The sequence below is a fragment of the Salmo trutta genome, chromosome 23 (genome assembly GCF_901001165.1).
Source record: "Salmo trutta chromosome 23, fSalTru1.1, whole genome shotgun sequence".
In the NCBI taxonomy this organism is placed as follows: domain Eukaryota; kingdom Metazoa; phylum Chordata; class Actinopteri; order Salmoniformes; family Salmonidae; genus Salmo; species Salmo trutta.
In genome coordinates this window covers 1,010,150-1,022,778 of record NC_042979.1, presented here as the reverse complement: position 1 = coordinate 1,022,778, position 12,629 = coordinate 1,010,150, and the positions used below count along the sequence as shown (strand labels likewise).

The 12,629-nt window shown below is 39.9% G+C and overlaps 1 protein-coding gene across 1 annotated transcript; it reads right to left on the bottom strand.

Moving 5' to 3' along the window:
* Positions 1-271: 271 nt before the first annotated feature.
* LOC115160244 (retinal homeobox protein Rx3-like) lies at positions 272-3,171 on the bottom strand (the record flags this gene model as incomplete). Its single annotated transcript, XM_029710625.1, has 2 exons — positions 272-1,174; positions 2,914-3,171. Coding segments are annotated over 2 exons (726 nt in total), but the record flags the coding sequence as incomplete, so codon positions are not given.
* Positions 3,172-12,629: the final 9,458 nt, after the last annotated feature.

Genomic DNA, 12,629 nt, shown 5'->3' with positions numbered 1-12,629 from the left:
TGTTGGCATTCAACAACAGATGACTAGTCTTCATGGAAAGTTAGTTAGATGTAAAATTTGGTGACTAAAACCTCCTTGGCAAAAACATCAAAATGATTTACAGATTTCTTGAGTTATCATAATCTTAATTTTGACTATTTTGAGGAAGTGTACTGGATATGGTGTCTCAAGAGGAACAAACAGTAATATTGTTAGCACACTAGTAGATACCATAGACTACCTCTAACTTCCTTCAAACAGGGTGCAGAGACATAAAAATGGTATCCATGAGTTCATCTGATTCTGGGGAAGTAGATAAAAGGCTTCATTGCCAAAATCCCAAAGTATCCCTTTAAGGGAGTATGCAAGCACAGATGTTCACTTCGCCTAGCCAACCAAACCTACGCAGCCTATTTGGATACCTTTACGCACCTGCACAAGGTAAGTAGGAAACATTTCCTAAGTCAGAACCTAAAAGTAGACCAGAGTAAACCAGATGTATCTTGGTGAATGCAAGCATTAAACTGACGAGGAAAGTACATTATAAAACTTGAATATACTGAGAATGCACAAAAAACACTGACTGGGATGATAATGTAAACCATTGAAGAAGACAAAAAAACGTTGTTCATCATCTTGTGGAGAAGAGTCCTCTAGCACATTGGACTTTAATGTCTATAACGCAGCAACAATACATTCAGTAGAAGTCTTTAGTCTTTGCATTGCCTCAGAGGGATGCAAGCCAGCATCCATCCTCACCACGTTTTCCAATAGACTGAATATGCTCCTTAGCCTTCATCCTCAGAGACACAATACTAGAATTATGAGGATCCAACTCCTCCATAGTTAACTTGTCAACGTACCCAGATGCTGAGCACTGGTACAGGGGCGGCGGAGGAGGACACAGAGGACCAATATTCCCAAAACTGGGGGAGTTGAGAAAGGGTGGAGGAGTGTAGCTGGAGGTTCTTGGGAGGCCCTGAGATGGGCTGGTGATGAAGCTGGAAAGGGACTGCAGGGGGATGGCGGTGGTGGTGGGAGTGCTGAGCCATGGCTCCAGCTGTAGCCCGGAGCCCAGAGACTGGGAGGAGGAGCGGCTGAAGGACAGGAAGGAGGAAGTGTCCTGGAGCTTGATGGAGCTCTCCTCCAGCTTCTCCTGGCGACGCCACTTGGCCCGACGGTTCTGGAACCACACCTGGGATGGAATCATCACAACATTCTTTTAAGACATTCTGGAATTCAACATTATGAGAACTGGGGCGATTGTACGCAGAAACAAGATTCAGGGGCACTTTGACCATATCAGTAAAATATTGAAATACCATACAGATGTAGGAACTTAATTTGAGCCAGTTTGCTACAGCAGAAAATGTATCCTGTAGTAACAGGAATAATTAATTATTATATGGATTAGAATTAACTGTTATTTATGAAGGGTTGATACATCTTAAGGGAAAATCAAGTCTGAAATTTCAAAGTGGAAATTACAAACTTTGGGAGGCTTTTTAAACCTCAAATATACACTACAAGTTTTACATTTCCTGCAATGCAGGAAAGTTCTCCTGCAACATGGTGATGAAATGAAGATCCTACATCTGCACATGATTTAACCTAACAATGATAACACTGCTGAAAGGCAGATGAAAGAAAGCTTAATCAGGAAACTTCTCTACTTAGTTCAACCTCTTTGCCAAAATGTACCGTATGTCAACTTAATAAAACTTTGCTGTGTCAAAGAAACTCAATTGCCTATCTCTCGAAATATTAGCACAACAACAGTCTATTGTAAAACTTTGTTTTGGTAGGCTATTTGAACATATGTAATATATTTAATGGGAAGATATCTACTATTTGAATATATGAATGATAACTGTCAACCTTTGTGTAATACATGATCCACTAGGATACTGTTACAAATGAAATGTCTTAAACATAATGATACATCATTGGAATAACTTTAATTATCAAAATAATATCTATATAATGTAAGTATATAGAACAGCTCTTGAACTCAATGAGATCTTGAAGATAAAATACATTATTATTTACTTAACATCACTAACTCAATGAATACTCAATGAATAGTTTGAATATAGAATCGTATTGATGATCATTTCAAAGACTTGAAACGGTTTAAGCTTATAGACAACAATTATTATATAAAGCCCTGCTCCACAAACTCTCGACTTAACTAACATCACTGTTAAGATTTAAAATGCCAAGTTATCAAACCCATTCACATGGCTGGAAACTCATTCGGAGTCTAGAGAGTTAGGAGAATCAGCCTTTAATTTCCTTGCACCTTATGTGTGGAATGATAGACAGTACACTTTAAAATTGGAGGAATTGGTGCCTCTAGAGCATTTAAAAAGATTGTTAATAAGGGACCTTTTTACTGAAGAATGTATCTGTTTTATTATGATTGTGTTTCGCTTTTGGTGTATTGTTGTGTATAATACCGTGTATTTGATTGTGTATATTGTATTTTGGTGTGTAGTGCTATACATGGCTCATCTAGAAAAGAGACCTTGGTCTCAGCATTGACTTAGTGTCAACATTTATGTAAAAAAAGGGCTATTATCATCAAATACCATACGTGACAATTTACTTAATAGTGAAGAAGTTAGGCCTAATATAAATTGCAATAACATATTTTAATAGTCCTGACATTAGCCTAAGGTTGTAAATTAAGAAGATTCATATTCAACTAAAGACGATGATTATTTCACAAAACACATTTTACTTCAACTTTATTGATAAGACTCAGACACACAACTTTTGTTAAATGTGTCACAAATAGGATAAGACAATAACTTATGTTGAGCCCATGCAAGAAACATTAATTGATAGACCTCGATTTTTTATTTATTTTACACAGAGTCGAACTTCATACACATTTTCAACAACGGACTCAGTTGCTTGCTCATAATGTACCTGTACTCGCACCTCGGGAAGATGAACTTTCAGCGCGATCTCCTCTCTGCTGTAGACATCAGGATAGTGCGACTTTTCGAACGCTCTCTCCAGCTCGTGCAGCTGAAAGGTGGTGAACGTGGTCCTATTGCGCCGGTGTTTCTTCTTTGGGTTCTCATCAACGTACAATTTATCCTCCCCTTCAGGTAAGTCAGGACTGACAAAGGCCCCCGAACTGCTACAGCAGACACCTGAAAATACATTATAGGCTGGATCAATTTATGAACTTCTGAGCTATATTTGCCAACCTTTTACTCTGATTCACATGGCTACTGGCACACATATGTAGGCCTAAACATGGAATAAATAACAATAAATAGCCTACTGGTATGTAAGATAACATTTTGAATTAATTTTGAATCAATTAAAAAAATATTGCCACTGTCACTTACTGTCAAAACTTTTTGGGTTGAGTTCTTTTTTCAGGGATGACATAATTCCGTTTCCTCTCGGCTCAGCGGGTAGGACACAGATTGTAGGACACAGATTGATTAAACATATTTTCGTCTTTAAATCCCAATATTGCTTCAATACTGTGAACCCTCGTTGCGGCTTGATTATGGTTATTCCAGGGGCTTCGGACAAAACGTGCAGAAGGTGACAGGCGCTCTTCCATGACTTCGGGAGTTGAACCAAGAAGCCACATTTGATGCATAAAATGTTCTCAAACAAAATTGAAATGACACTGAAAAATAAATGTAAACTCCCGAGAAAGTTATATTTAACAAAATGTTGAAATAGAATGAAACACAGAATGTAGACTAACAAATCTGTGTAAGGCATGCATCGCAACTGAGTATAGAGGCCACCTAGCTGACCCCTCTACTAGAGGTCTTGTCATATAGAGGAGGCTGTATCTTCTGGGGTTTATAAAGTAGTCCCCCCTGGTAAGACCCCCGTGTCCCTCAGTCCATGTGACAGCTCCCACCTCTCCACTAGACACTTCAAAAGAAGAATGTCACGTTCGATTTGACCCAGCCCTGCGGTTTAGGGGTAACTACATTGTCCTCATTGAACCAATGCACCAATGCAGAGCTGGGCTACACTAACTCCTCCCCAAGACAAGTCTTCTGCTGTGCTTGTCAGTCAGTCAGTGTTGGTTTATAAACCGCCTTACATAAATCTTAAAACCATCTTTCCCTCCATCTCCAGATGTCATGTCCTGCATCCCAAATGGCATACTATTCCCTATTCCCTATATAGTACAATACTTTTGACCATGGGGCCATAGCATTCTGGTCAAAAGTAGTGCTCCATGTAGGGGGTAGGGTGTCATTTGGGATGCAAACATGCTTATGGTGGCCTGTAAAATTAGCTGGTTGGGTAGGAGAGTATGGAGAGTATGATTTAAGGTGTCATAATTACAAGATTTTCAGTCAGGACACAGATTGCAAGATGTCCGATTAATGTTTGACTAGTGTCTTAATCAAAGGGTGAATACAGTACTTCAAATAGAGGTCGACCGATTATGATTTTTCAATGCCGATGCCGATTATTGGAGGACCCCCCCCCCCCAAAAACGCCGATGCCGATTTTTTCATATATATATATTTGTAATAATGACAATTACAACAATACTGAATGAACACTTATTTTAACTTAATATAATACATCAATAAAATCAACTTAGTCTCAAATAAATAATGAAACATGTTCAATTTGGTTTAAATAATGCAAAACAAAGGGTTTTTGAGAAGAAAGTAAAAGTGCAAAATGTGCCATGTAAAAAAGCTCATGTTTAAGTTCCTTGCTCAGAATATGAAAACATATGAAAGCTGGTGGTTCCTTTTAACATGTCTTCAATATTCCCAGGTAAGAAGTTTTAGGTTGTAGTTATTATAGAACTATTTCTCTCTATACCATTTGTATTTCATATACCTTTGCCTATTGGATGTTCTAATAGGTACTTTAGTATTGCCAGCCTAATCTCGGGACTTGATAGGCTTGAAGTCATAAACAGTGCAATGCTTGAAGCACAGCGAAGAGCCGCTGGCAAATGCAGGAAAGTGCTGTTTGAATGAATACTTACGAGCCTGATGCTGCCTACCACCGCTCAGTCAGACTGCTCTATCATATCATAGACTTAATTATAATATAATGACACACAGAAATACAAGCCTTAGGTCATTAATGTGGTCAAATCCGGAAACTATCATTTCGAAAACAAAATGTATATTCTTTCAGTGAAATAAGGAACCGTTCCGTATTTTATCTAATGTGTGGCATCAAAGTCTAAATATTGCTGTTACATTGCACAACCTTCAATGTTATGTCATAATTATGTAAAATTCTGGCAAATTAATTACGGCCTTTGTTCGCAACGAGCCAGGCGACCCAAACTGCTGCATATACCCTGACTCTGCTTGCACAGAACGCAAGAGAAGTGACACAGTTTCCCTAGTTAAAATAAATTAATATTAGCAGGCAATATTAACTAAATATGCAGGTTTAAAAATATATACTTGTGTATTGATTTTAAGAAAGGCATGGATGTTTAGGTACACACTGGTGCAATGACAGTGCTTTTTTCGTGAATGCGCTTGTTAAATCACCCATTTGGCGGAGTAGGCTGTGATTCAGTGATAAATTAATAGGCCACGCATCGATTATATGCAACGCAGGACAAGTTAGATAAACTAGTAATATCATCAACCATGTGTAGTTAAGTAGTGATTATGATTGCTTTCTATAAGATAAGTTTAATGCTAGCTAGCACCTTACCTTGGCTCCTTGCTGCACTCGCATAACAGGTAGTCAGCCTGCCACGCAGTCTCCTCATGGAGCGCAATGTAATCGGCCATAATCGGTGTCCAAAATGCCCAATACCAATTGTTATGAAAACTTGAAATCGGCCCTAATTAATAGCCCATTCCGATTAATCGGTCGACCTCTAGTTTCAAAACATGTGTCCAAATCACATATTTAGTAATGAATGATATTATTACACAATAAACAGGTGTCATCTGCTCTTTTGTTTGATTCATAGGCCTGGGACCTACAGTTGAAGTTGGAAGTTTACATACACTTAGGTTGGAGTCATTAAAACCCGTTTTTCAACCACTCCACACATTTCTTGTTAACAAACTATAGTTTGGCAAGTCAGTTGGCAAGTAATTTTTCCAACAATTGTTTACGGACAGATTATTTCACTTATAAATAACTGTATCACAATTCCAGTGGGTCAGAAGTTTACATCCACTAAATAGACTGTGCCTTCAAACAGCTTGTAAAATTCATCTAATGATGTCATGGTTTTAGAAGCTTATAGGCTAATTGATATCATTTGAGTCAATTGGAGGTGTACCTGTGGATGTATTTCAAGGCCTACCTTCAAATTCAGTGCCTCTTTGCTTGACATCATGGAAAAATCCAAAGAAATCAGCCAAGACTTCAGGAAAACAAATGTAGACCTCCACAAGTCTAGTTCACCCTTGGGATCAATTTCCAAATGCCTGAAGGTACCACGTTCATATGTACAAACAATAGTACGCAAGTATTATTAACACCATGGGACCACGCAGCCGTTATACCGCTCAGGAAGGAGACGTGTTCTGTCGCCTAGAGATGAATGTACTTTGGTGTGAAAAATGCAAATCAATCCCAGAACATCAGCAAAGGACCTTGCGAAGATGCTGGAGGAAACAGGTACCAAAGTAACTACATCCACAGTAAAATGAGTCCTATATCAACATAACCTGAAAGGCCATTCAGCAAAGAAGAAGCCACTGCTCCAAAACCGCCATTAAAAAGCCAGACATGGGGATAAAGATCGTACATTTTGGAGAAATGTCCTCTGGTCTGAAGAAACAGAAAATAACTGTTTGGCCATAATGACCATTGTTATGTTTGGAGGAAAAAGGGGGAGGCTTGCAAGCCGAAGACATCATCCCAACAGTGAAGTACGGGGGTGGCAGCATCATGTTGTGGTGGTGCTTTGCTGCAGGAGGGACTGGTGCACTTCACAAAATAGATGGCATCACGAGGCAGGAAAGTTATGTGAATATATTGAAACAACATCTCAAGACATCAGTCAGGAAATTAAAGTTTGGTCTCAAATGGGTTTTCCAAATGGACAACGACCCCAAGCATACTTCCAAAGTTGTGACAAAATGGCTTAAGGACAACAAAGTCAAGGTTGGATTGGCCATCACAAAGCCCTGACCTCAATCCTATAGAACATCTGTGGGCAGAACTGAAAAAGCGTGTGCAAGCAAGGAGGCCTACAAACCTGACTCAGTTACACCAGCTCTGTCAGGAGGAATTGGCCAAAATTCACCCAACTTATTGTGCGAAGCTTGTTGAATGCTACCCAAAACGTTTGACCCAAGTTAAACAATTTAAAGGCAATGCTACCAAATACTAATTGAGTGTATGTAAACATCTGACCCACTGGGAATGTGATAAAGAAATAAAAACTGAAATAAATCATCATGACCTAAAACAGGGAATTTATACTAGGATTAAATGTCAGGAATTGTGAAAAACTGAGTTTAAATGTATTTAAATGTACCTGCCGCACCTCGCTCCGCAGGTAATATTACATGTCATTACATTACAACGGTTTGATTTCTTTGATCTGAGCAATTTTTTTTAGCTAGCTATATAGCCGTCTTTGTATCAAAGATAATTGTGTAGTTTAGAGTAATTATCGAGTTTAGCTAGCCAGCTATTTTCGTCCTCCGCGACGCGTTCTCCAAACTCAGTCAACACTGCTAGCCAACTTCTACCAACTAGCAGCACTGTAGAAACTAATACATTACAACGGAACGATTTGATTAGTGTAGTGTTAGCTAGCTACATAGCTGTCTTTGTATCTAAGATAATTGTGTAGTTTAGAGTAATCATCGAGGTTAACTAGCCAGCTATTTTCGTCCGATGCGACGCGACCCCGTTCCCCAAACTCCAGACTTAGTCAACACACCTAGTCATCATCAAACCCACTGCTAGCTAGCCAACCGTTACCAACTAGCAGCACTGTAGAAACTAATACATTACAACGGAACGATTTGACTAGTGTAGGGTTAGCTAGCTACATAGTTGTTTTTGTCATAGTTTGATAATTGTTTAGTTTATAGTAATTATCGAGGTTAGCTAGCCAGCTATTTTCGTCCCCGCGACGCCATCTTCCAAACCTAGCCAACTATTACCGACGAGCAGCATTGTAGAAACTACATACATTACAAAGGAACGTCTTGATGAGTGTTATGTTAGCTAGCTATATAGTTGCCTTTGTATCATGATAATGGTGTAGTACTGAAACTATCGAGGTTAACTAGCCAGCTACACTTTCAAACAAAGTCAACAACGCAGCCACTGCTAGCTAGCCTACTTCACCAGCCAGCAGTACTGTATCATTTAGTCTTTTTAGTCAATAAGATTTTTGCAACGTAAGCTTAACTTTCTGAACATTCGAGACGTGTAGTCCACTTGTCATTCCAATCTCCTTTGCATTAGCGTAGCCTCTTCTGCAGCTTGTCAACTATGTGTCTGTCTATCCCTGTTCTCTCCCCTCTGCACAGGCCATACAAACGCTTCACACCGCATGGCCGCTGCCACTCTAACCTGGTGGTCCCAGCGCGCACAACTCACGTGGAGTTCCAGGTCTCCGGCAGCCTCTGGAACTGCCGATCTGCGGCCAACAAGGCAGAGTTCATCTCAGCCTATGCTACCCTCCAGTCCCTCGACTTCTTGGCGCTGACGGAAACATGGATTACCACAGATAACACTGCTACTCCTACTGCTCTCTCCTCATCTGCCCACGTGATCTCGCACACCCCGAGAGCATCTGGCCAGCGGGGTGGTGGCACTGGAATCCTCATCTCTCCCAAGTGGACATTCTCTCTTTCTCCCCTGACCCATCTGTCTATCGCATCCTTTGAATTCCATGCTGTCACAGTTACCAGCCCTTTCAAGCTTAACCTGTTGGGGCTAGGGGGCAGTATTTGCACGGCCGGATAAAAAACGTACCCGATTTAATCTGGTTACTACTCCTGCCCAGTAACTAGAATATGCATATAATTGTTTGATTTGGATAGAAAACACCCTACATTTTCTAAAACTGTTTGAATAGTGTCTGTGAGTATAACAGAACTCATTTGGCAGGCCAAAACCTGAGAAGATTCCAAACAGGAAGCACTCTCTCTGACCATTTCATGGCCTTCTTGATCATCTCTAACCAAAACAGGGGATCTCTGGCATGACGTGACATTTTCTAACGCTCCCATAGGCTCTCAGAAGGCGCCAGAAAGCTGAACGGTGACTTTGCAGGCCCTGGCTGAAAAACATTAGCGCATTTTGTAAGTGGTCGATCTGAGAACAATGAGACTGGGGCCCGCGTGCCCGAGCTGACACCATGTTTACTTTTTCTCTCTTTGAACGAAAACAACCACTCCTGGTCGGAATATTATCGCTTTTTTATAAGAAAAATGGCATAAAAATTGATTTTAAACAGCGGTTGACATGCTTCGAAGTACGGTAATGGAATATTTATAATTTTTTTGTCACGAAACGCGTCGGGCGCATCACCCTTATTTACCCTTCGGATAGTGTCTTGAACGCACGAACAAAACGCCGCTATTTGGATATAACTATGGATTATTTGAGACCAAACCAACATTTGTTATTGAAGTAGAAGTCCTGGGAGTGCATTCTGACAAAGAACAGCAAAGGTAATACAATTTTTCTTATAGTAAATCTGACTTTGGTGAGTGCCAAACTTGGTGGGTGTCAAAATAGCTAGCCCGTGATGGTGAGCTATCTACTCAGAATATTGCAAAATGTGCTTTTGCCGAAAAGCTATTTTAAAATCGGACATAGCGATTGCATAAAGGAGTGCTGTATCTATAATTCTTAAAATAATTGTTATGTTTTTTGTGAACGTTTATCGTGAGTAATTTAGTAAATTCACCGGAAGTTTGCGGTGGGTATGCTAGTTCTGAACGTCACATGCTAATGTAAAAAGCTGGTTTTTGATATAAATATGAACTTGATTGAACAAAACATGCATGTATTGTGACAAGGGTGACGCGCAGACGCATTTCGTGACAAAAAATTTCAAAATATTCCATTACCGTACTTTGAAGCATGTCAAACGCTGTTTAAAATCAATTTTTATGCGATTTGTCTCGTAAAATAGCGATAATATTCCGACCGGGAAATCCTGTTTTCGTTCAAAGACTCAAAGTTGAAAATGGAGTCGTCTCGTGCACGTGCACGCCCGTCTCATTGTTCTCATATTGACCACTTACCAAATGCGCTGCTGTTTTTCAGCCAGAGTCTGCAAAGTCATCATTCAACGTTCTGGCGCCTTCTGAGAGCCTATGGGAGCCTTAGAAAATGTCACGTTACAGCAGAGATTCTTTGTTTTGGATAGAGATGACAAAGAAGGCCAAGAAATGGTCAGACAGGGTACTTCCTGTACAGAATCTTCTCAGGTTTTGGCCTGCCATTTGAGTTCTGTTATACTCACAGACACCATTCAAACAGTTTTAGAAACTTTGGAGTGCTTTCTATCCAAAGCTACTAATTATATGCATATTCTAGTTTCTGGGCAGGAGTAATAATCAGATTAAATCGGGTACGTTTTTTATCCGGCCGTGAAAATACTGCCCCCTATCTATAACAAGTTAAGCTACCTGAAGCTTTCTTAAATCACGGTTATATAGGCGGACATAGGAAATGGCTGCGGATAGCAGAAAGCAAACCCCTGCCATCTATTGGTAAACAAAAATATACCAGGTTACTACAATATGTAATTATTATTACGTGATTAAACCAATCATGTCAATTTGAATTAACTAGGAAGTCGGGGCACCACGGGAAAATGTTTATTTCCCCGAATCGATGCAAAATAAATATTCCTGTCTTTTTGAATACACTCTTCTATTAATTAATTATTATCTCATCAGTTCTCATTCTAAACGTTGTAAAATTCTTGGCTATCTGCACGAACCCAGCCTTTACTATCAATCGTCCATACACCAATTGCTCAATTATTTATTTGCTAACTAAATAAACAATTACAGAATATACAATACATAATAACATTATACAGTAAATACCGTCCCTAGTGGACTAAACAAAAACAGTTTGGTTTTAACACAATAGATTCAGAGAGAAGAGAAAGGGGTTTTGGAAGGAAGACTAAGGAACATGGCTCTATCAGACCTGGGAAGCTATTCTCACAAAAATACATATACCACTAACGATCGCTCATTTGGAAAAGTAATGGATTGTATTTACGTGAAGCTGGCTTCAATAGTTGAACTGGTGATGTGAGGATCTGGTTTGCGCAGTCAATGTCCCCATCGTCCTTCGTGGAATCTTCCGGGTTGTCATGTAAGAGGTTCACATGGTCTGAAAGGTTCATCTCACTCTGGAGATTTGTCCGCGTCAGTCAGTGTTCTCGTACTAGATCTGCGCATTTGTTCAGCTGCAGTTTGATATATGCTAGTTTAGTATGCACTTCTTCTTTAGGTGATCAATAGTTCAGAGTTCATATCATTTCACGTGTGGAGCAAGCGCTCTCATTTCCTGGCCTAAAGCCCTTTTCAACGTGGAGGACCATTCCCCCCTTTATTTGGAACTGAGGTGACTTTTCGTCATGGGGACTTTCATAGAAATGTAGAAAAGGGTTTGGTTCATCATTTTCAACCAATGTCTATTCACTTGGGCGTGGCCGCATCAGTTTACTTATGAAAACAATTCTCTCATTTAGAAGACTAAATATCACATTACATCATTTCGCATGTAGTTTCATCTTTACTCATTCATTTTATACAAGAATTAGATGCAAGCCTCATAACTGAGGAACCTGTATAAACAGAGAGGGTAATGTGGCTGTACTGTCTTTCATGAGGTCACAAACATGGAACAAAATGGACCGGGTCATAGCTGGCTTCTCCACCGACCGTTTACACATTCTCCAGAATAGGAATATTGTGGCGGAAGAGTTCCTTTGTTCTACTGTGATCCTCTCTCTCCCATACTGCATAGTCAGGGAGACAAGAGTCTCCGCAAGGAATTTACGACGTGGTTGTAAAGTCGTAAAACTGCCCCCCCTCTCACCTCCTAACAGGAAAGGGGGGGTTGTTCACATCTCTTCTAGTCAATTCACTGAAAGGGCTAGCATCATGACACCTGTGTAGACTTGCATCTTCCAAGCGTAGCTGGATTATGCGTCACAGGCCACCCATATCTTGATGCCACACTTTGCTGGCTTGCTGGGCATATACTGCCAGAAAGGACAGCAACCTTTTGACAGAAGAGATTAATATCAGTAATTAGTATTAGTGTCACAGAAAACAATCACATAAATCAATGATATTACAGCAGTACATAATGAAATGAACAGTGAAAATCACTTACATTACACATATGAAAATAAAAATGTACCTCTAAATGGAACCAGTTGCTCATCCACTGTTACTTCATCCACTGTTACTAATTGACATTTTGTGCTGTCATCCTGCCCTGGTTGTCATATGGTGACAAGGACCATGTCATTTTGCTGTTATTTGACAAAAATGTCTCTCTTTCAGCTTGGGGGCTTTCTTCTTCATCTGAAGATGATGCATCGCGCTCTGGGTTGTATTCTTCCCCATCTTCTATTTCAGATACCTCCTCCTCTTCTAAATGTTTGTTCTCTTGTTCCTCCTGGACATTTGAAAAAATCAGAT